The sequence below is a fragment of the Netta rufina genome (assembly GCF_964035555.1).
Source record: "Netta rufina genome assembly, chromosome: 12".
NCBI classification, from domain to species: Eukaryota; Metazoa; Chordata; class Aves; order Anseriformes; family Anatidae; genus Netta; species Netta rufina.
The window spans coordinates 3,817,935-3,843,261 of NC_140135.1; the positions used below are offsets into that span (position 1 = coordinate 3,817,935).

The following is a 25,327-nucleotide window of genomic DNA, read 5'->3' on the forward strand; positions in this document are numbered from 1 at the left end:
ATTTCAGCAGTGGGACTCCATTCCAGCAACTCCTGACAGGGGGTGGAGTGGCAGGATTTTCATTTTGCTGACACCACCAAGATCTTGTTGCTTGTTGCTGCTGCTCCCCCTGTTCCTACTTCATTTCTCACTTTCCGTGTATTCCAACATGTATTCCAGCAGTGGACAACGTAGCTCTTAACATGTAACCAGCCATCCAGGTACCCAGGCATGCACAGTCTTTTTACCTTCCCTAATTCTCATATTGCAGTCATCAGTGAAGCCAGGAGTGTGGTCAGGCAAGGGAGCACTGCAGCATCACCTTACCAAGTGGTCGTCCTCACTTCCAGTCAGATGAAGAGCTCCAGCACAATCTCTGCCAGCTGCAGAGAGCAAGTGTTTTGTGGTTTTCTTCCTTCTTAAGATTTTACCATTTTATCATCATGTGAACATATTTGATGTGGTAAATCTTCAGAACAACCAGTTTCATTTCTAACCTGGCATTGCTACGTGTTCTGATAACTTAACAGCAGCTGGCACTCCCCCACCTACTGCTGAGAGTCCGGATTGCTAAGGAGCCCTTGGCTCTCTTCAGTGTAACCAGATCATTTGGCTCCTAGGAGATACCTTTGAGCAGCGGTGGCTGGGACACAAGCAAAGATATGTCAAAAAGAAGGCAGAAACGTAAATGAAATTAGAAATATATGTGAATGAAAGGCAGGGGATGGGGATGTCCTGAAAAGAGGAAGATGTAAAGACGTTTCCATGAGAAGGCAGGCTGAGAAGGTGAAAACACAAAAAGAGCACCAAAGCTAGGAAAGGAAGTGAAAAGAATCTACAGAAAATAAAACCCAGTTCTGACAGACACACTATCAAGACAAGTAAGGAGCAACAGGCAGAAGCAGCTTACATTGCAGTTGTTACACTATGCTGCTGAGCAGCCTGCAAAGCGGAGAAGCTTTTGTACATGGTATGCTGGTAACTACTGGGGGATTCCCTCTTGGAGCAGTGCGAAAAAAAGGTTGTATCTGTTTTCTTATATCACTTTAATTAGAAAGGAATCAATTTTCCTTTCCAAAAGTGCTTCAAGAACTGAAATACCATGAGGTAAGTAGAAACAATTGTGAGATCAGAGACAGGCAAGCTCCATTGCAAATCACTAGTGGAGGCAGAGAAAGCAGGTTAGTCCTTATCAGTGTTACCATCTTCCAAGTACATCATGTAACTTATCTTGTACAGAGGCTACTAACTTTAATCGTCATGAGGGAATAAGTAAAAATAGACTACTCCAGAAGCCAGATTCCCAGCTCAGCAAGTAATTACTTTGATTTCAGGATTTATAGCAATATAACGGCACAGAATGTTTTCTGTCTTCCTGTGTCCAAATTGTTTTGTCTGTGCAAGCTTCTATGTTTGGACTTAAAAATGTAAAGGCATATTTTATGTAAGGATGCAAATTTAAATTTTCTCATGTTGTACATTGCTGCTTTCAAGGCACACACACCCTCTCATCTCTTAGAAAGCAGCTTTGTTGAGTTTGAGAAAATTCTAAATTTGCATCCTAACATAAAATATGCCTCTTTGCAGTTTTTTGTAAGTACCTGACATTCAGAGTCCCTGCACTAGACAAACACACATTTGGACACAGGGCAGCACCTGAGACAACATTCTGTAGCCCTAGTTCATACTTGCTAAATCCTTTAATCAAGGGTAATTTCACACTTTAGCTGCAGCTAGGAATTGGTTCCAGAGTAGCTCTATTCTTACTTATTCCTCATGACCGATTAAAGTTAGTAGCCTCTGTACAAGATAAGTCATGATGTACTTGGAAGATGGTAACACTTTTAAAAGGTAGTATCCAGACTCCTAAGCAACTTGTGGAATGGGTTGAAAATTTCACTAAAATTGTTCGAAGTATCATCATCTCATGACCACAAGTAATCCACCTGTTTTTATAGGACTATTCCTTCATAATAAAATGGGGGGGTGGGGGGGTGGTCAGCAGAATTTAGTGCTCTTGCAGTACCTGTTCAGAGCTGGACTGTTATGTCTACATCCAAAAGCATTATACAGGAAGACAGAAGTGTTGTTTGTGTTAATAATGTACGTTTTGTCCATAAACTTCCATTCTCCGATGAGTAGATATCAAGTGCACCCACTCTGAGCCTAAAATCCTTAATCATTTTACTTTCAATTACTCTACTGGCTTATAAAGCACCCACGCTGGTACTTGAGGGTAATTCAGTTGACTTGGAGTCTATACCGGCAAAATTCACAGAAATTTATCTGGGAGCTAATGTAGCCCATGTCAGGCTTTTTTAAGCTTATTGCCATTTTATACAAGCATCCAATTGCTGTAACCCAGGTGTGATGTCATAAGAAATCAGTTAAAATAACCTGAGAGGATGAACAAAACATTGCTTTTTCTAGGATCTCATCCTCTAGTCCATCCTGCACATAAACTAGTGTGTCACCATTATGCTTGAAGTCTGTATAAGAGAAGAATTTCTCATTGGTTGCTTTGGGATGCTGCAATATTTCAGATCTATGTGAGGTCTCAGAAGTCAAAGAGACTGGTAAAGCAACCACTGTGACACTGAGATTTGTCACAGTATGAGGCAGAGAGTACCTGCAGGCAGAGGGGTGGCTACAGGAGTTCCCAGTTCCATTCCTGTGCTGTACTCTGACAGCACAGAGCACCAAGCATTTTACTTCACAGAGACTTGCAATCTGCTGCCTCTTCTGTCAGAGTAATGCAGTTACTCTGCCTAAGTTACTACCATAGAGTTTCTAGTTCAGTTTGTTTACAACATTGGGTTCTTTTTCTTGATAGCTGTTCAAGGTTGTAAAGATCTGTCTAAAAATAAAAATTAGAACACGTCTCTGGTGCACATTCCTGTCTCCTTTCTCAAATGAGACCAACCAGAAAGCAGCTGACAGTAGTGCTTGTAGTACTAGTTGAATATAGAACGTTGCTGAACGCACCAGGGCACTGGGGAGTGCTGCTCACAGCATGCAATGGCTGTGTGATCCATTCCGGTGAAGGACTAGCATTGTCACCTAAGTTTGCATGCGAGGAGATGTTCCTTTTGCAGAGCCCTCTGTGACAGGAAGGATAGAAGTATGTGCTCAATTTGTATGGAAGACTTCAAAGACCATTGACAAAACTTCTTTAGTTCTCAGCAGCCTTCAATGTCTGGGGCATCTAGTTTAAATACTTCCCAATTTCCCTCTCCTTATTAATCTACTGCGTGCTCCAGAACCCACTTTTAGTTATCATTGTGAATGTACATGTCATTTGTTCTTCTTCCACAGTTGAATGTAAGATGCATACTATCACTGTCATTTTTCCTACTTGTCTTTCTGCTTGAAATTTAATAAGAACTTGGAAGCATTCGTTCCAATTCTGTACTTAAGTGGCACAAGGTCTTTTACTTGTGAGTATGAAGTATTTCACAATTTCCTGTCCTATTGCTTTAATTGTATTCTGTGTGATAGAGGTACTGTCCCTGTGTGAAGATCCTTTATTACAAAGTGATTTCCAAATTTCCAGTAGTGTTATTTTATTTTGTTTTCATGGCTTGGACGTTGGACAGGGGCCTAATATACAAAAAAATGTAGTTCTATGTCAGATGTACATGTATGTAAGTTGTTTTAGGTAGTTTGAGAAAACGCTTTGATATTCAAGAGCATTCCCCCATAATATTCTTGCAGACATCTAACATTTTATACAATCTGATGAATTCCAAAAGAAAAAGATCTTTTAAAATGTTGTCAGACCTTTACATAAATATTCCTCTTTCCTCTCTGGTTCTCTTGCTTACCCAGTTACAGAGTGTTGTGCTTGGAACAAAATTACTTCTTGCCGTTAGTTACTGTTACTGATACTGCAGAGGTACGCAGCTGGTGCTGAGAAGCCCGAGTACTTGGCTAAGGTGGTGGTTGCCAGTGGTAAATGCAGTTTTTGAGAACAACTTTAAAGTTTCGTCTCTCTAAGCTTTTTAAACTCTTACCAGTATCCTAATGCAGTTTCAAAGGTTTTACAAACTCTACAAAATATGAAAGCTCTCAGCTCTCCATCTAAGTTCAATAAAGGTGCTTTAAATTTTGGTAGTTCTAGGGCAAGAAATTCTGAAACCAACTACACAGGATCTTGTTTCAGTAGTGTTTCAGTGGGATCAGTACATTGAAAAGGAATGGCCAGACAAGGGAAAGGTGCACTTGTATCCACAACTAAATATGGGTATATGGCTCTGGTACTGAACACGTACAAATACGTCTTCTGCGTTTTTGCTCCTTACTCTTTGAAACCAAAGTTCCTCCATTGGTGGAAAGTAAATATATTGCACCAAATCTTGTCCTTTAGACTTTACTCTGACATGTGATGACTAAATGTTACCCTGATGTTTGACCTCAGTCACAAACCATATACTGCTTGGTAATCCAAGAATGTTTAGCCCATGTCTGCCCTTATAAATCATTGCCGGAGTGTGAAAGTATACAGTGCTGTCAGCTCCACAGAGCTGGTGTGGAACAGGCTGCTTGGGGTGTTGGTTAAATGCCACCTGTCGGGGAGAAGTGGAACAGTGCTGGCAATAAAATGTAACTAGATTTTCTTTTTGTCTTTATCTTATCTATCTATATTTAGTGAACTTAATGACTGGCATCACTCAGCCTCAGTTCAGTAAAAGTCTTATCCTACTTTAAGAATGGAGACATCACTATCTGCTGTATCCCTTGTTCCTTTACACCACGGATTCCCCTTTAAAAATTCTTGAGCTTAGTGGTGTTTTATCAGATTCCATTTTTGGATAAATATCATTTTGGATGATTTATAATGATAAATCCACACTGCTCATCCAAAAGGGTCCTTTAAAAATATGTCTGTATGTTATTCTTTAATCATTATCCTACTCCAAAAAATGTAAGCAAATCTGATGTGCTGTGAGGCATTAGCAAACTGTGGATGCATGCAGCTCAGAGGAAAGCAGGTCATTTTCAGTTTCAGGGCGGTTCTGCTTGTGTAGCCAAACTGCCTGCCCTAGAGTTTCATCAAGCACACGTGCTTCTGGTAGTGCATATTGTTAGTGGAAAGGTTCATTGGAGAGAGTTTTGGGTGGCTGTTGATTTTCTGTTTGTTGTGAGCAGTGTATGGTAGCACGCTGAGTATTTTCACTCATCCAAATTCTCCTGTGCCACAAACAATAGATACACAGAAGTAATTAGGTGGATAATTGTCTGGCAGGTACTGTCTCTGCTAACTAGATTTCCCATCCATTATGTGCTTTACTGATTCTATTATTTCCCATTGGAATGTGTTTTAAAAGCAATTTTTTCAGGTTGCATCTCAATCTACTTTTTTCATTACCTTCGTTCCTGGTGTTTATCTCTTACAGTTCATAAAACATCTATTTTGATAGGTACCACTCTGTTCTCCGTTCTTCAGAAATATTACATTACTGTCTTTAATTTCCACATTTTCTTGTTACACACATTTGTATGGTGATTTCATCAGCCCTCATCTTAAAAGTTTGTCCGTGCTCTGAAGTTTTTCAGATCTTCCTCTCCATTTCTAAGCACTCGCCTATCACAGTGGTGCTTCATTTCCTGTGGAATATCTTCTTTGCAGGCAATAACACCACAGTCCTTGCTGTTGCTCAACCCTGTAATAACTTGCTGCTTCCTTCATCTAGTATTCAAATTCTACTGCTTCATGCAAAACATTCTCTAATAACATTTCTAATAAACATATTTGTTCTTTCCCCACAGCTATGACCGTCTTAGGTCCCTCCCCAGCCCCGGCTGTTGTAATGTCTTCCATACTTTCCACAATCCAGAATTTCTCCCTTCACCCCCATAGCGTGTATAAACGTCTTTGTCAGTTTCATGTTCTTTGCCTGAGAATCTCATCAATCCTTCCATCTCCTATGCTCTGCAATTTGATCTGTTCACTACTGCTTTCCACCCCTCCTTAGGTGTCCTTAGCTCACAGTGAACCACCTTGAACTTGACCTTTTTGGAGGAGCTGCAGGATCTGTAATTTTGACTACACTTACAAATGCTCAGCTGCACAAACTCCCATTCAGAAGCTCTGCACAGAAAAACTACTCAAAACCTAAGGACAGGAACAAAATGTAACATTTTCCATTTTTCACTGATGACAAATTTAACAAGCAATTGTTTGTGTCAGACAATATGACAACTATTGAGCAAACAGCTGTTGCTCCAGATGGAATATGTATGGCAGCTGGTGGGTCCAGGTGCATTGCTCTGGAATAAATCAACAGAGCATTGGCATGTTGGTTTATTCTTGGCTGTTTTGATGGCACTTCCACCAGCTTCTTCGATGCTCTCCTCTCGATCCTTAAGAAACCATTTATTACACAATGGTGCATTAATGTGTTGAAATTTAAATAAGAGGGAGAGGTTTTACAGTGATTACTTATAGAGAAGAATTTGGGGACACAGCCGATTTTTGATGTATGAGCATATTCACCTTGATTTTTTAAAACATGATTACAGGAGATGTTCACTTTTCCTGTACTTTGTCTTTTAGATTTCTTAAGTTGTTCAGGAGCAGAGAGAGCTTTTTTACCTACAGATCACTAATCTTGTATCCTCATTTTCCTGACTGGGGAATGGTGCCAGGTGGAACAACGGCTGCACCATTATTGATGAAATTGTGTACTCTCTGAGAACTGAATTAGGATCAATAATAAATGCCACTTAGGTACCTCAGTAAGTTGGATGGATTTGACTGGAAGTTTATAAGTGTGGGGTTTTACAGCCTCTTACCAATATCCTGAATCAACCTGATCTGTTTTAGTGCCTGAAAGAAGCAAATAACTCTCAGTATCCCTGCAAAATAATCCTGAGATATAAATTCAGAGGTCATCTAAGAAATCCTTGATGCTTCTGACTAAGTCGAGTCTTCCTTTCTTCTGAAGAGAATCCTCATGTCCTTGAACCTCATCTCAAGAGAATGGTGACCTGGAGGAACAGTATTTTTAAAGATGATAATCCCTTTCTTCCCTTTGATATACATTCTGAACAAGTGCAAAAAATGTATCAAATGTTTTATGTTTTTTTTTTTTTTTATCTTTCTTGGCTGTTTGGTGATAAAATCAGAAAGGTTCTTACAAATGACTCACAACTAACGCATGTCCCCCATGCGTCCTACTTTACATTTTGAGTGTGTTCCTCACTAGCAGGCTAGACCAATCATGGGAGTTAATAATCAGACTTAGTGGTCTTTGGTGAGTCGGTGCTTTCACTGCAGCAATGCAGAGTTAGTTATCAATAACTTTAGACAGGATGCGAATCCATCCTACTGGGTACTTGGTAAACACAATAAAAATGTTGCAGGAAGATTCGTATGCTTTTTGTGGTAAGAGATCCATTCCAAATATTATAGCTTGTCAATAGAGAAATTGATTAGGTCGTTATATTGGAGGTTATACATTGACCTAGCTTTGGGTCTCCATAAATAAACAGAACCTGTAAAAGAGTATAGGTAAAAAGGAAGCTGTGCCTGGACTTGCTCTTAAGTCCTTCTTATTTTGGGGAACAAACATCCCTGTTTAAATGGATATTCCATAAAACTATTGGTGAGGGGTGGGGAGGCATGCACAGTATTTGGGAAAAAGAAGAGTAGATGGGATCCTCCTTGCAAGTCTTCACTCACAGAGATGTCAGGTTCACCATTTTATCACTGGGGAGCACAGAGGAGCAGAAACATTGGTGTAATGCTGACATCTGACAGGTCCAGTATTTCTTTGACTATCCTACATCCACACTGACGACTTCAAAGGAGAAGTAGAATGTGCATTGCCTTCCCAGTGCCCTACCAAAGTGGAGAGCTTACATGCAGATAAACCCTTATTTACCATCATGGGGTTATCCATTTGGAAAAATGTTTATCTTCTACCCAGTAAGTGTAGAAAATAAGTTATTAGTGCACTTCACTGCTGGAAAGCAAGCTGTTATTGCAACTAAAGGGAACCAGGCAACCTGCCAAAAGTGTGCCAGTGATTTTGTGGAACCAGAACAATTCACTGGAAGAGCTTCTGCACATCCTGTGTCCTACTCCAGTAAATTTTATTGGAGGATATATTTACAGTGTAATGGAAAACACAGATTAGAATCGGCTCATTTTGTACGGTTCCTTGCCATTACTGACAACCCATTCTGTTAATAGGCCTGTGAATAAGAAACTTCTTACTGTTCAGTCAGCCGTGTTTATTTATTTTTGTTTCACTGACATGCTTAATGTCTCCTTGAGTCAGTTGCAGGTACAAAATAACACACCCTCTGATGCTAAAATTTATCCTTTGGGCTCTTGGCTGGGTCCGCTCTTGTTTCCATCTGATTATATATGTACATGGCTACAAGGAATAGGGGAAGAGAAGCTGCTCATGAAAAACAAACAGAAAAATTCCAAATATTCAGGTCTATTCAAACTGATATACTCCGAGGAAACCAAATGCACAGTTCCAGTTAACAGCTGTTGCAAGACCAACGGGGGATCTCGCACCTGTTTTGCGAGTTCTCCCAAAATGACAGTAATTATTTTTATTTTTGTTTTAGAAAAGTCATAGTGAATTTAATAAAAGAAGTGACATATTGAAATAGTAACTGGGGGAATATCCTGTGCGAAATAATAGACCTATTTTAAGTTACAACACATTTGGTACTGAAACAGCCTGATATTTTAACTTTGTCTATATTGGTCTTTAATTTGAGATTGTTCTGATGCCTATTGACTAGTTTCATCTGAAACACAAGCATCTATTACAAAATATTGATTTTTGAATCACCTTTTAGCCAAGTAGGTTAATTGAATGGTGCTTGGGGAAATTATTTCAGACACTGTCTCTGTCTAATATTTGTCTTCAAAGAGCTGATGGAATTGCTTGACCTTTTGCCAAAATATCTGCTAAAACTGTGGCTTGAGCAATGAGGCTCTCTAACTGAGGTAGTGATTAAAGTTACATTTGGAAGAAACTTTCTTTATTCCTTTGTTTGATATTTAGGCCATATCTGGCTTCCATTAGAGTTACTGGGAGTCTTGCCATTGTTTTAGCAGTTGACTACTGGACTACAGGTGTTTTAAGGAACTCTCAGTAGCTCTGTCCTTGGAGTTTACTGTTAGAATAGAATACTGCACTGTCAAGCAAAAAGACCCTGTATTTACAGTGGTGTCTTGCTTTGCACATGCATGTGGCGCTCAGGTTGAAATAGTTTCTTTTGGTTCCAGGTTTTAGTACAAATTCAAAACCTAGTCTGGGTTTCAGTCAACACTGAATAGACAGTAAGCTTGTTTATCAAATAACATCTGTTGCCTCATTAAAATGAAAGAAAATATTTTTAACACTTCACCTTCTCAAACATCTAAGGGAAAAGGAGGAAGCATTTCATCAGTTACTCCCACTGAATAATTCTTGCAGTTTTGCTTTTATTTTAAAGCATCCTGGAAGAGAGAATAATGTGAAAAAGCTTTCTTTGAAACAACCCCCTTCTAGAAAGTACACTGTAAAATGTTAAATATGAACTGTAAAATAATGGACCATTTCTGCAGAATAGTAACTGTCTCCCACCATCTGCTGATCTGTATAGCTGTCAGGAACGATCAATATTATCTAAGCATAGAAAATATGATCAGAAGAAGAGGTGATAAGAGATTTCTGTTTCTCCTTTCTGTGGTCTGTGTTTTTATATCTCTTGTCCAAATGTTCCAGTGACATCAGGTTGCTTTCCAACTACCTTTCTTCCGATACAGGAAATATTTGTGAAGCAAGAGGCATATGAGTCAATGATTTAGGGTGGTAATGCTTATCTTGGGTTGTATGTCACTTGCCTTCTTTCTTGTGGTTGTGATTACTCTGATGCAATTCGTTAGGTGGCTTCAGGCATTCGTGCAGTTCGTTTCTCTTTGAGCTTTGGCTCTATTTTACTCTGCCCATGCAAAGGACCACAGAAATAGACTACTAGAAATAGACTACTAGGAATTAAAAAAAAAAAAAAAGGTGAAGCCCTTGTATAGAATTAATATGCTCCACTGATTATTAAGCTGTAAAGGAGAGATACATAGCTGAAGCTTGTAGAATGCAAGTTAGCAAGCTATTAGGATAAGAGAAGTGAGTTGCAAAGTCCAATACATTTTTTCCTGTGTATTTTAACAAGTAACTCAATAGATAAAAATAGATGTACCGGCTTTGCCAATGCAATTTGACTGTTTTCCATTCCAATGTGTTATAATCCATGTAATGAAGAAGGATAAAACAGATTCCATTTTATATTCCTAAAACAATTCAGTTGTTTATACTTGCAGTAAGAACTTAATCTACGTTAAAGTTACACTCTGCCCATGTTGGAGGGCACTGAAGTACATGAAGCTAAAGGATGAAAGATTTTTATATAAACTCGATTTTGTAGAAGAGGCACCATACATAAGTAATCTGTGCTATCCACATTCCTGAAGTGAAAACAGTGGGCTTCATTTTTTCGTCACAGTAATGAAATCTACCACATTCCAACTTCAGTGGCTTAACTAAATAATTCCTCTTTAGTCTGATGTCAGGTTGAAGTTACCAGATCACTGTGTTCAGCATTTAGGACAGACCACCCCAGACCTCAGTGGGGTTATATGTGTTCTCAGTGTGGGTTATTGCGTAATAACAGAGGGGTTTGCCTTGGCAGAAGATCTACCGACAAGCGTCATGGCCTACAGTGCACTAATGAGCATGCTTTCATTATGTAGATGCTCTCCTATTAAAAGGATATGGTTTCTCAGGTATAAATCTAGACAGAATTTGGCTTCCAGGCATTGAGATACATTGTCAAAATAGATTTCATACATGTGTAGGTATTGAAAATACCCTCACTTGTTTATTAGAAGAGCTTCCACTACACAGACTGAAAGTATGTTTAAAAAAAAAACAACACTGCAATACTGCCACCATTTCTACTGCCTGCTGGATGTTCAGTTTTCCCAGCTTGTTTGTAAACATCCACAGTCAGTTTTATTTACTTGTTCACTTTTGACTTGCTGGATGTGCTTCCACAGCTGCTGTAAACTGACCTAAGTGCCTGCTACTACCAGAAGGGGCAATCCTGCCCTAAGTGTATGCTTCCATCACCTTCCTTGTGCCAATATAGATGAGGAAATGACCCAAGAATCAACTCAATAGAATGATTTGCAGTCAGATCACTTCTGTAATCAGTCTCAGCAAATATCTGCATAAATGTGGACACAAAGGAAGTGATGGGAATGCACAATGGAGATAGCAAGGGGAAAAAATGGGACCATACTTTTTTGGCTGTGGGTTGCATGCATGTCAAATTCAGCCACAGGGTATCGTTTCACAAAGTGGCATGAGATGATGTAACAGCATGTTGGTGCTCTTCTCAACCACTTTCCCTCCCTCCCCTTCTCATCCTACCCATATACTCCAGCCACTTACTGTTATTTGCCAACTCTGTCACTTGTGAGACAACTCTTTGATCTATTTTAGTTTGCCAAGTATATGGACGGTAAGAAGGTAAGAAAAGGTGGAGTCCTTCACACTTTTAGTTAATTAAATTAGCTCTGCGTAAGATGAACATGATAGTAAGAACAACAGAGGGAGCAGATATCCCAGAGAGCAGGGCAACACAGAGGAAGGTATGCATTTTTGATCACTATAGAGCTGTTGTTCCAGGTCAACTGACCGTGGAACCATAGCTCAGATGCTCAGAGAGTCCTAAATATTTTACAGTAGTCAGGGAATAAAAGTAAAACATTTTCATAAAAATCTGAAGGCACGTACTCCTTTCATAATCATAAAGGATTCTCTCAACTCGTCAATTTAAGAAATAAAAAAAAAAGTAACTGACAAAACTGTTTACGTCCATCTGGAAGTAAATGGTTCTTTACTGCAAAATGATTCCTTAAATGGGCACAGGTACATTTGGCCTGGAGAAATGTTACTTAGCATTTTATTGTTGGTAGGTCATCCCATTAACCAGTGAATTGTTGTGGCCTACCTACTGATGCCCAGCATTTAAGTGTGAGCCAAATGTATATTTATCTCCAAATATGCTACAGGCTGACCTGAACTATTTCAGACAGAATATAAATCATAATTCTAGCCCTTCAGGCCTTTCTCATCTGGGTGAACTTTGCTCCACAGTTTTATTAAATCTATAATGTAGAGTGGTTAATGCTTCATCTATAGCTGATTCAAAAATTGTTCATAGAACTTCCTTTTCAATGAAAAAGTTTCAACCAAATTAGACTATTCTCAAAAAAGTCTCAAAAAAAAGTTGTTTTCTAAAGGGGAAAAGATACTGGGAAAAAATACAACAAAGAACAGAAAATTGGGAAGAAAAATTGATTTTGACCTAGAAGAGAAGAAAATTTGTTCACAAACAAAATCTTGCTGGTTTCTTGGTTTTGATTCTAATTTTTTAAAATGCTGATTTTATTGAAATTACCAGTGGAAAAGGAACATTTTCCGGCTGCTGTTATGCATGCTATTTGTACCTGTAGGAACTACTTAAAACAGGCAAACTTTGCCAGAACAAATCAAGGAGTGAAACAAACAGAAAACACTTCTGTAGTTTACTTCTCAGCCTTTCAAAGAAATGCAGTGGAATTACCAAGAAGGGGAACATTTGAAAGGTTTGCAGAGCTGGCTTGAACAAAAGCTCTAGATCCAAATTGCACAGTCTTTGCATTTTAGACCATTTCCAGTGGTAGATCAGGTACTAGGAGTAAAACATGATGAAAGATGTAACATGTAATGTGTATTTATTTGCTTTCGGATTATATGCTTTGATCTTTAGTTCTTTCTAGCAACATACAATATTTTCTCCATCTACAAACAAGAAGTATCAGAACATGGAAGTGTTTATCAGAAACAATTCTGATTATGCTAATTATTTTTATTTGTATAGCCTTTATCTACCATAGCACTCCTGTGAACCTCAAAAGGAAAGTAAATTAAAAACAGAGATAAATGTAGTTAAAGCCATAAAAACATTACAGTGTTGTGCAAAGCACATATGAAAAAGTCTCTGCACATCTATTAAGATAACCTAAGTCTAATGTTTGCATTAGCTCTTTCCTTCAGTTCGTTCTGATGTCAAAAGCCTTCCTGTTGCCTCCAAAAATTATATTGGCGCAAAAAAACCCCTCAAGTTTGGATTTAAAAAATCATATATAGAGTATAAAACTAATACATGTGGTTTTTGTTTGATTGATTGATTGATTTCTATTTGAAGAAGATTAATCTTTTTTGGATGAATTTCTTAAACTTCCTTGTTTACCAGCAGTAGAGTTTCTTAAGAATAACAACTATAAAACCAAAGTTTCCAAAAGTGCAGCAACATGGACCAAATTGGGGATACTGTGATTTATGAGTAAACTCATTCATTTGGGATAAGAAGATATGTACTCATGCTTTCCAGGATTTATAAACACACATGAAAGGGATAAATATCTGACATTCCACCCTGGACAGAAGGCGGGGAGAGAGATGGCCATCCGTCTCACATCACCTTTTTTCTCAGATACCGATGGACTTGTAGTGCAATTTACAGCAGGTTTAGAAGTTGTTTGTAGCTCAGATTTTTCCTTCCAGTTTTTCATAATTTTGGGGAACGAGAATGCTACTGCCATTTGAAATTGTTCTTGTTCTGTCTCTGAGCCTGTTAAAAATATCCTAGGGTGATGTCTAGAATTGGGCTCATTTTACCAGTGCTCCAAAACTGGAGATGATTCCCAGTATTTTATATACAGAATTTTTCCTCAAAACACAATCTGGCTATGTACAGGCAATTTATTTAAAGGGAGAACTAGATGCAAGAATGCCTCTCTTCTTCCCAGGCTTTAGTAAAAATTGAGGAATGCTAGATAGAGATAAGAAAAATAACTTATTGCTTGCAGCCCCTGATGAGAAACAATTATGGATTGTGCTGGTTCAGCTGCACACAAGTTAAAGTAAACTATGGTCATGTGCTGCAAGTGATGCTTGTAAAATCCTCTTGTCAGCTGATATGTATGATGCAACACATTGTGTGATTCAGATATCTTGATAACAGCTATTTGCAATGTTGTTTTGTGTATACAGGGCACAACTGAGCTGATGCTAGACTGCAAAGTGGCACAATATACTGCTGAAGCCCTGATCAGTATTTTGAGATAAAAGGACAAGTGCAAAGAGAAGTGCCTGGCAAGCCTAAAAGGTAAGGCTATAGGTGCCTTCCCGCTAGTATATAAATATGCCTCTGTGTACATGTACACACTTCAGTTATCAGCTTGCTACATTGAGCCATCGTGGAGTCCATTTTAATACGAGTACGTTTACCCAGGTTTTACTTACACATTGCCAAGTCTTCATAAAAGCTCATATACCATTTCATTACCTAAGGAAATGGATTGGATTTTAAAATTTCTTTAACTAGCAACTGTGGTGACACTTTGAACTGACCTGTTTTGAAAATTTATCCCACTTGGCAGTGTTTTGACATGGATTAAATTAGAATAGGTATTTGTACCTTGATCTCACTATATCCCTCTGGGTCTGTGGAACAGTCCAATATATAACAAGACCTGTTTTTCTTTAAAAAATAAGAGGGGTGTTTATCAGGATAAGAGTCATTGCATTCCACCAGTTCTGGTATGACAGGAATTTGAGGTGGAGCAGTGCATAGTCCACAGTCCCCATGGGATTGTAACAAACACAGGTTCTGCCTGGGTCTATCCAGAGTAATGTGCCTTTTTTCACTGAAAATGAACTGACCAAACCAGACCTTCTTAAGTCCACTGCATTTTAATAAATCCAAAATCCAGCTTTAGCAGTATTTTAGCAAGTCTGTCTTACCCAGCATATAAGTCAAAGAGTGAATGCGCTGAACACATGAGACCTACACCCAGTTGCCATTGAAATCAGTGGATAGAATTGAGATCTCATTCAGCCCTTGCTCAGGCAAAACCCTTTAACACTGAGTCATGGTCCAAATTCATAGGCATCACATTCGTCAGAACCTGTCTGGATTTGGCTAACGTCAGTTGTTTCTCTTATTTTAGGAGATAGTTCCTTGAATTTCTCTACACGTGGCTAACATTACCTATACATTTTGATAACTTTCACAAAAGTTTAAAGAACCATGTTTCACAAGAACCATTCACTATACAGAAAGATTCAAGGTCATACAGAATAGCGTATAGCCTTTAAACATACTGCTTTACCAACTTGAGGGCTGAAGCGCTGTATGAATCACTGACCTTGAGGGAATCCTTCTGGTAAACATCACTGTACCTGCTAAATCTCTGAACTGTAATTGGACATTGTTAACAAGGATGCTGTGTGTGGCATTCAATCAGTGATGGCTGATAAACCTAATAATGAGAGAGTGAACCTACCAGTTTAATTTTAATCACTGACATAACCATGGATCATTTCTTCGGTCTCTGGTTGTTTTTTGTTTTTATTTCAGTAGAGTAGCTATTGTAATTTATAAGAACATTGCCTTCTGCTTCCTCCTGAATTTGCCCTTCAGTGTTATGTACAATGTTGCAGTGAGATTTTGAACCTGCAGAGTTCAAGTAAGTTTATGATTTAAGTAATGCTGGATATATTCTTGAACTCAATAAATTAAAAAACATAGTAGGTTGTAGGCTTTTTTAATAGAGGATATGCTATTTCAAACTTTGTCAGTGTTAATTATGTAATCTTAAGGGCGAATAAATTATAAACCCATGAAAATTGCAAACACATTAATCTGGGAGTATTAGCAAAACTAAGGACTGTTCATTTTACCAAGGGTAATTAGGACCCATTGACCTCATTTTAGCCTGTTACAGAAGTCATTACAGAAAACTCACAGTTTTCTTTGACACAAGGTTAGTTTGAAAAGCAGCCTAGCATTATGTAGTCTGGCTTCATTTTTGTATAGATGAGAATGCAAGTGTACGTACTTGTCATGTGAGAATATTATGGGAAAAACGAGAATTCTTTTTCTTGCTGGAGACTGAATTCTGCATTCATCCTGTGATCATTATTCACCCAGTATCAAAATAATTTGCAATAAATATTATACATTTTCCAGCGATTTTGAAATCATCCAGAGCTTTGCTATTCATTAATTTTAATTAACAGAGTACCAACTGATGAAAAAAACAACAACTGGTGTAACACAGATCGTTGAATACATTTTTGAAATCTTAATGCATTTTTACTTATCTTTAATTATGATATTTTGAGTAAATTTGACCAAACTTATAAAGCAGCCACCCCTAAAAGCTATTTCCTATCTCCATACAGGTATTATCAATATACATTGATATGCATGTCATCCTATTTGCCATTTATTTGTGATTACAGTTTGAATTCATTGCTCTTAGTATCAGCTTTTTAGGAAGCTTTCCAACAAAAAAATAATTTTAAAGGTTAGTATTACTGATTACAGACTGAAAACCACCCCATATATCTAATGCATCTCACAGTCGTAATTGCTGATCCCAGCTATTTCAACAGTTACACTTTTTGCCTCTGCTTTGGTCTGTAAGATCTAAACTAACTCAAAATTTCCCTTCCATATGGTAAGTGGGTGTAGTGGAGCATATTCTAGGAACCATCTTCAGATGTAAAGGTATTTTGGTGAGTCATCTTGATGTAAACTGCTTGAACTCTGCATGCGAGTTCAGTGTCATTGCTGCTGAGTCATTCTGGCATTTGTACCTTGTACATTCTTTCCAGAATAGAAAAGCCTGGGGAGCATGGGTAAGTTGGCTTGAGGTGCTGGAGATAAAGGCTGAGAAACTGGTAGGAATAGCTGGGCTTTTGAAGAGAAACTATGAGTTAGACTTAGTTGTTTCTTGATCTACATTCAAATACATATTTGGGAATCTATTTGGACAATATACAGAATGACTATGATTTATTCAACACAAAGTGGAAATTGCTTCTGCTCATACTACTTTTTACTACTTAAAAACCCAAAGTAAAGGCTTGCTCAAGGGAAGGTGCCTAAAAGGGCAATCCTGAAGAAAATCTTAGGTATGTTTCAGATGGACTCTTCTGTTTCCTTTTGCAAATGATGCTTTCTAAGTTAAGAAAATATATCTTCAGGCAGTCAGGTTTAGGTGAGCTTTCTCAAAGTCTAATTTTGCATAATCAGCAAAAGTGCCATAAAAATACTACAACTATATCTAATGTCTGAGTTGGATAAAGAAGTGAGAGATGGTAAGCAGAGAGTCTTATTATTCCACAGACATAATTTGGATTGGTACTTGGAGTTGTACATTTACATAAAATATTTCATATAAAAACTATTCAGCTACTTCAGAGTATGACAAATCTACAACCATGAGTTAGAAAAATCTCAAAGTTAAAGGAAATCACTTAGTGGAAGAAGAAATTGTTCATTAGTAAGGCTCTTTACCCCCACATGATTCTTGACTCTTTTGAAGAACTAACAGATTTGTGACGCTTCTCCCTAAAAAGCTACTTTAAGTCTGCCCTAGTATGTCACATTTATCAAAGTATCTACCAGTTCTGTTCTTTATTATAGTTTCTACCAATTTGCAAAGGGCAAACATCAGACTTACTGCTTTATTGTTCCCCAGATACATCTTGGAGCTTTTTTAGAAAATTGGCCGCAAATTTGGCACTTTCCATTCCTGGAGGACAGAACCTGTTGTAAATTAGAGATTACATGCCATGGTTAGCATGTCCTTTAGGAGCACATAACTTGGCATACAACTTGTGATTAGTTACTATTTGTTTTATGGATTTGTTCTAAAACCTTTTGTCCTGACATTTCACTTTATGACAGATCCTTCATTTCATTCCCTTTTAAGAAAGGCTCTAATATAAGAGACTTTGTAAACTCCTGAAGATATGAAGAGTTTGTTTAGCTTTCTACTACAGCCTTGTCTTCTTTTGGTGTGTACTGTTCACTTGTTGGCCTTGCAGATTTTCTGGCAGGGCTTGTTGCTTTTGATATGTTTGAAAAAGGATTTCATTCATAGTGCCTGAGTAAAATGTTTCTGAGAACTACTTTGATTTGCCTTACTTCCTTTTTAAATTTTACCAGCCAAACTTTATGTTTCCCCCCCCCCCTATTTTCTCCATTTGGAAACAACTTCATTTTTTGGAGGATATCTTTGTACTTCTAATTCTCTATGTTTGCTTGTTATTAAGTGTTCTCAACCTTAATGATCTTTTTAGAAGTATTTCATTAAGTGACATGAATTTATTCTGAGTATCTCAGATTTCTAATATGTCTTGAAGGAGTTTCCATACCACCTGCAAACATTTTACATTTCTTCCTGCTGCTCTTACTTTTTCAATACTGTGGTGGTGGATTTCTGTTTTTTAGTCTCTGTTTTTGCAGGAAGCTTAGACCTGAATATATTTTGGCCACTGTTGTGAGCTACCAAGTTACCTCTTTCACAGTAATATTTTGAACTAGGTCTTGCATACTGCTTCACATTAAGGAAAAAAATTCTGGTTTTCCCCATTTTCATGGTCCCAACAAGAAGTCTAATGACTAAAGGGATATTCAGAATTCTGTGTCATCCTTAGAAGCAGCTGAGAATGAATTCTGCACCCATGTTTTTAGCACATCTTCCATTTTGACACATTACTTCACTGAGTTATGACTGGTGCTAAGGCAGGCAACGGGCATAGAGAATCTTTAAATTATCTACCTCCCTAACTTGCACTAGAAAATCTGCAGTGAATCCTGCTTGAGCAGTATTCTGATGAACCGTTGCCAGAACAAAAGATAATGATTGCACTGTGTAAAGTAGTTGAATGAAAAAAAATATAATCGTAGACACAAATCTTGAACTGTCAGAAAGGTTTGTGAACTCACTAGCTACCTTAGTTTCTACTATTTCTGATTTTATTCTTTACACATTACTTCGTTTGATGGAGCAGCCATTGATAAATGAGAGTTTAAAAAATCTTTTCCTCAGATTCCTAATTTAACGTGTTTGAAAAATAGAGAACTTTGCACAACCTGCCAGCAGGGAGGCTTGTGCCAAGCCTGTTACTCGTCCAGGTTTCACAGATGCATACGGGTAAACAAAGAGGTAATGCTTTTGCAGGTATTTGTCACGTTTCTGTTGTTTTATCCAGGTTGTTCACAGTCTCTGTAATAACAAAAATACAATTCCTTCACTCCACTAGCATTTACAGTAGTCATTACATACACATCCAATCCATAGAAAAGGAGCATGACACTGTACTTTTTAGACACATTGTCTAAATTGTGTCTAATGTGAAGAAAATAAACATGAAATACAGAATGAAGATAACAGATAGGATTGATTCTTTTTAATTTTACACTAGTATCTCAGAATGGAGTGAAGATGTTTACATAGCGAGTGTAAAAGACTGGAATTGCAGTTTTCATTTCTGCAGTTTTCTCCCTTTGTGACCTTGAGCAAGATGTATAATTTCAATGCCTTGCTTTTTTTTTTTTTGTTTGGAAACTGATGATAGCTCTTCTTTATATGAGAGAGGTATTATGAAGTACTTTTATTAATTTGAGGTAAATAGGTAGCATGGTGATGTAGTGACACAATGACAGACTTGAGATTTAAAATGGGAAGATATTTGAACTTTTGTATTAAGCAACCATCACCAAGCAGTTGTTAATTCAGCACGATATGTTGTTTCTTAGTGATACAACTCCTACACAGCAATGACAAATTAGTATACAGCTGACATTCCTGGATGTGATTCAGTCTACTAAAGGGCACAGCCTCATATGCCCTGACCCAAACTCTCAGTCCTCTCCCCAGCAGTCCTATCACAGACGCATCTTTCCATTCCCAGTGTTTATCACCTTCAGTATACGATTTCTTCACAGTCAGCTGCACATCATCTTTAGTAAGTAATTGCAGGTCTCTTGAGTCTCTTCAGGTCGTTTCCTACTGTATACTGCATTATGCAAATTTAACTGGCCGGCCTTACGGCTCAACTTGCTCCAGCAAAGCAGCAAGTTTTTTGTTGTTTTTTTTTTTTTTTTTTTTTTTGCAATTGCCTGGCTCAGTCCCTGCTATGGGAGCGCTGGATGTTGGTGCATTCTCCCCCCTGCCGGCTCCCGGCCGGCACAGCAGGCTGGGGAAAAGTCACTCCCACATGGAAAAAAAAAGATGCACGTAGCAGAAGCATGAAGAGATCTAAAATATGTAGGAAATCAAGGACAAAGTGTTAAACATTGACCCATTTTTATATCCAGTCTTCCAGACACAATATAAGGCATGTTTGGCCATGCTATCTGTGAAAGTAAGCACAACTTGCTAACAAGTAAGTAAGTAATGTGTGCAATTTCCATCTGGTTATTCGCCAGTAAATGAAATTGCATTCACAAATTAACATATAGAGCACATCATTATCATTAACTATTTGTAGCATAGCGTGTAAGACCTCATGAATATTTTCACAACTCTGGAAGATGCTGAAGAACCCAAACTCACTTTCTTTTTCTGCATAAAAATATTGAGGAATTATTTCATATTGCTGCAAGGCACTGCAGAGAGGCCATCTGAGGTCCAGACTAATTCTCCCAGGACAAGGTCAGTGCTGCTTCACAGCACTAACATTAATGTTACAAGAAGCATGAAAAGGATCACCAAATTAGTTATAATGGAGGGCCACAATAGTACCATTTAAGTCCTGTTGTGCTCCAGGCTATTCTGTACTTGAACTGCTTTTCAGTCTTCACAATAAGCAGGCAACTGTTATTTTAGAAGCAGAAGGAAAAAATGCCATTCTCCTGTGCTTCTCTGTGGACTGTTTTCAGTCAGACCAATGTGAATAATACCATCTCCATCAGACTGTCCTACATAAGGGAGTCAACTAATTGTCTGATTACCCACGTGCACTTTATCAACAGCATAACACTGCTGGATTGGTTTCTCTTTTCTTGCTTGAGGGCCAGTCATTCTAAGACATTAAACTCAAGCAACTAAAATGGTTTTGCTTGTAACCTTGGCTTGATTTAAAATACTTACTGAGGCTGCCGTTCAGTTCCTGCTCTCTGTGAGAGCTACTTTAACTGCTCATAGGAGCTAGTCAGGTGTTTCTGACTATGCTGTCAAAATGCAACTGATACAATGTCTGCCTGGCACTTCATTTCATACTAGAAGTGTTGTTAGGGAAGTTTGTTTGTTTTTATTACTACCAATGACAGGGTCCAGCGTTCATAGCATAGTTGCTACATGGGAGTGTGTTCTGCTGTATACACAACCAGTCTTTGCAAAAGCATGCTTGCATCAGCTTTACATCCTCTCTTTACCTGCCAGCCACATTTGGTGCAGCTGCTTGCTGCGTTAACTGTGACTGTAAGCCATTTGAGATACAGTCTCTCTTTGTGGTCTCTGTAGGACTTAGGTCTGTTTCACTATTGGTACAGTCTCTGAAACAGGAATTTTCAGGAAAGTTATGCAGAAACTTACGTTCTATTGCGTGCTGTATAGTTCTGTTAAAAAACATGCTGCATTCTGAATGACTTTGCTTCCTTGTGATTTTAATAAGGGTGTTTATGTCTCATAATAGGGGTGTCTCATAGGGGTGTTTTGCCAAACGGAATACATTGAATTATCTTATTTTGGGAGTTTGGCATGATACAGCAATATATATACATGTTGTTACATAACGTGTCCGAATCTTTGAAATAATTGCAGGCACTTCTCAGAACAATCAGGTTCAAATACTTGAGGGCAAAGTGCAGGTAACAACAAAGGCATATAATGATCCAAAGAAAAACATGTTTAATAAACCCATTTGTAGAAAACAACTCTTTTTTTGGTGATCAGATGGCATTACATACATATAATCTCCATGCCACTTGAATATAACTGGGCAAAAAGAGTGTACTTTGGTCCTAAACTCATGAAGAATAAATGTTTTTAAACTAGCACGTTAAACAAACTAATATACATATATAGTACAAACATGGATTTATGGGGAAAAAAAAAAAAGAAAAAAAAAAAAAAGCACTTCCTATATACATTTTTTGTACAAAGTGTTCCTTGACTTGTTTGCAGCTGTTCAAGTGACAGTTAGAAAAAATCTTGACCGTGACTGAGGCTTAGATTGGCAGAAGTAGATCCATCCCATCCTTCTCTTTTAACGTTTGCTGTTACTGTTCTTCTGCCTTCTGTGTCTTGGAGTCACACACTGAACTCAAGTGGTGAATGGATCTGCCTGAAAAATCACACAGGAGAAATAATTGCCAAGTGTCCTGAGCCATACTGCAAATCAGGGAAGGCCAGTAAAACAAAGGGACTGCTTAAGTTGGCACTGCCACAGAAAAAGTTAATGTGAAACCACTCCCTGCAGATCTAAGAAGAAAATAGCAGGTGTTAAGTGGAATCTGTGTGAAGGAAATGGTCTCTTACACTTAGTTAAGAAGTTGTGAATTTTAAGTATACAAGTGAGGAATCAGAAAGAGCAAGTATAAAATTCCCTGGTGCTAATGTATACATACCTCTGTTTATCACCTTCAGGTTTTAAAGCAAGCAACTCTGAATTGCTCTGTCCTTGAACTCTTCTTTAAAACAGCTGCTGTAGCAAATGTGCTCTGCCGTGCCCTTGAACAGGTGTAAGAGGTGCCTGCAGAGCTGGCACTAGGGAGCTGGCTGGGAGTGCTCTTGTGTCAGAGGACAGAGCAGGAGGTGCCTTGCATTAGCATCCCACAGTTACACTGCATCATGTGTAGAGTCAAACTGTGTGGAACAGAAAGGCAATACTGTGGAGCTCCGTGGTGCTGGGTGCTTTGTACCTGTGGCTGTATCGAGAACAGAGACGTGTTAGTGTATCAGCACTGTGGCATCGAGCAGTAATACATTAGATGTTCTGTGCCTGTAGCATTTTCTCCTCACTGTAAAGTGTTTTTAAGGAAGAACGCGGAGAGCAGAACATGACAACAAAGAGATGAAAAAATACAGCAAGGGTTGGGTTCTTAGAGAATGAAACAACTCAAATCTACGGATTAATTATTCGCTTAAAGTGTTTGGTTTTGCTAGCACTGAAAAGCAGAACTACTGATGCAAGTTCTTGTTTCTTTTTCACTGCTGCACTCTGGATGCCGTTGTGTTTTCGAGGCCTGAACGTGCTGAAGGCAGATGCAGAGGCAGAGCAGATCTGCAGTGCGCGGGCTGCTCGGTGCGCACCGATGGCTGAGGGCGCTGCTGGGGGAGCAGCCGTGCAGTATTTTGGCTTAGTGTCTTGGTAATGCTCCTGCATTACCTTGATAATTAGGGATGCTATGCTGAGGATAGTGCTTGTAGCTGTAGGGGAGAACACACACATGAATGAAATTGTGACTAACAGCTTCATGGGCCTGAGAAGGAGCTGGGGAAGAATAATGGTGCGCAGCGCAGCTCTGCTACGACCTTTATTTTGAGAAAACTGCAGTGGACACCAAGGCATTTGGACTCGCTGCGGATTCCCACTCAGCCACCTGCACACACGACTGGTATTTTCTCCCAAGCCCTTTACAATCAGCATGGAGCTCAGCCCCGCGCTGCCAGCCCGGCCTCCTACCAACGCGCGGTGCCACAGCCTGGCGGCGGGGCCGGGCCTCGAACCCGCGGCCCCCGGGTTCCCGCGCGGGCGGAAGCGGCGGGGCCCTGCAGCGGCGCACGTCCGGTCCCGCCCGCCCGCCCGCCGCTCGCGCGCCTCACCGGGCCCGTTCCGTTCCGCTCCGCTCCGCTCCGTTCAGTTCTGTTCCGTTCCGCCGCCTCATGGCCGCCGCCCTGGTGAGAGCGGGGGCACGGCTGGGCCCCGCCGGTGCCGCGGGGGCTCGGGCGGAGGTGCGGTGGCCTCCGCGCGGCCTCTGCGCCCGGCCGGGACGGGGTAGGGCTGAGGGCCTCAGGGGAAGGGCCTGGGGCCTGGGGCCGCGGTGCCTGAGGGCAGCGGGAGGCCCGGGGCTGGGGCCGGGGCTGGGGCTGTTGGCGGCGGCGCTGTGCTGGCGCCCCGAGCCTCCGCCGGGTCCCTCGGCCGGCCGGGCTCAGCCCCGGGGCCCGCGCAGCTTTCCGAAGGGCCGCGCAGCGCTGCGCGCACGGCGATCGCCGCCCGACCGTCGGGGCGCGTTGGTGGTGCCTGAGAGCCGGGCTCTGTAACAGCGCCCCACAGAGCCGCTGGCCGCCCCCTCGCATCCCGTCTGCCTGCCTGGGGTCCGGCTGGCAACGCGCACTGCGTGGCTGCCGGCTGCAGAGTGCGAGTGTGCGGGGGGGGCTGGCCGGCAGTAACGGCACGGCACCGACAGGACGAGCGCTGCCTGCAGGGCCCCTGGTGGGCAGCTGGGCACTGCTCGTCTCCTGCTGCCAAAGAGTGCCTGCTGGCTGCAGTGCAGTGCCTTTCAGAGTGCTTTGTCGTGCTGGGAACTGGCCTGTGGGTTCAGAAACTGTAGGATGAGCTAGGAAGATGAACAGGCTCATGTCCTTACAGTGGGATATTAAAAAATAGTAAACAGTAATATGAAATACTTTTTTTTTTGTGTGTGCGTGTGGAGTAAGCAGGAATTATTTGATAGGTCATTTAAATATTTTGTAGTATGGGAATTTCTCTGAGCAGAAGTGTTTCATGGGGTAATGCTGTAGGAATTTGTGGTAGTTCTGGTATTTATTCATTAAAGACTGCCAAGAAGATGTAAGTTGCTAAATAGGGAACTAGTGATTAAGTTGCAAACACCAAGGATACAGTGCTGAAATAGAAGAATGATGATATTTTAAACAAAGTTATCATAGCAAAACCAAATGAAAGTTTATAGATCTATGGACAAGAAGTTCAGACATCACTGTTCACGGTCTGTAAGAGATTAAGGGCCTGAATCAATAACTGGGTGAGATCCCAGTGCAGTGATGTGGCACCAAAGGCTGATAAACTTTGGATGAATGAAATAGAGATATGTGAGAAGTGTGTAGTGGTTTTTACCTGTGGATATAACACTGGAGCAATTCATACTGGAATATGGTCAGCATGGTCACAGGCCTTCTCTCTCCTTCCTATATATCCAGTTACAACTGTTATTACATTTTACATATATATATAATTGGATTAAAAATGAGACTATGGAGGTAGTGTGATGGGATTCTTGCTAATTTTTAAGAAATAAGTGGCTAAATCTTGTTCCTTAACTTTTCTTCAGACCAGCCATCACAACAAAAGCTATTTTTACTGAGAACTTGTGTTCACACTAGTTCAGCTAGCCATAGGCCATTTTCCAATGTAAACATTTCCAATTTAAATACAATAAATAAATAAGCATTCGTAAATGATTCTTAAAACTGGCATCTTAGAGAAGTGCTACCTTCAGCACATAGAAGAGGAATTTGGAATTA

At 39.7% G+C, this 25,327-nt stretch overlaps 1 protein-coding gene across 2 annotated transcripts in view; it reads left to right on the plus strand.

Annotated features, from left to right (window-relative positions):
• NXT2 (nuclear transport factor 2 like export factor 2) overlaps positions 1–25,327 on the plus strand; it is a 52,371-nt gene that overhangs the window by 23,564 nt on the left and 3,480 nt on the right. The window contains exon 2 of one of the 2 annotated variants that reach the window (XM_084294224.1): positions 14,091–14,205. Coding sequence is in view for 1 of the 2 variants with exons in the window: in XM_084294223.1 (XP_084150349.1) it covers positions 23,729–23,743 (15 nt within the window). In the remaining variant the exon portion in view is untranslated. Of the gene's footprint in view, positions 1–14,090; positions 14,206–23,634; positions 23,744–25,327 lie in introns of those variants that run through there. The other variant, XM_084294223.1, reaches the window with a different exon arrangement.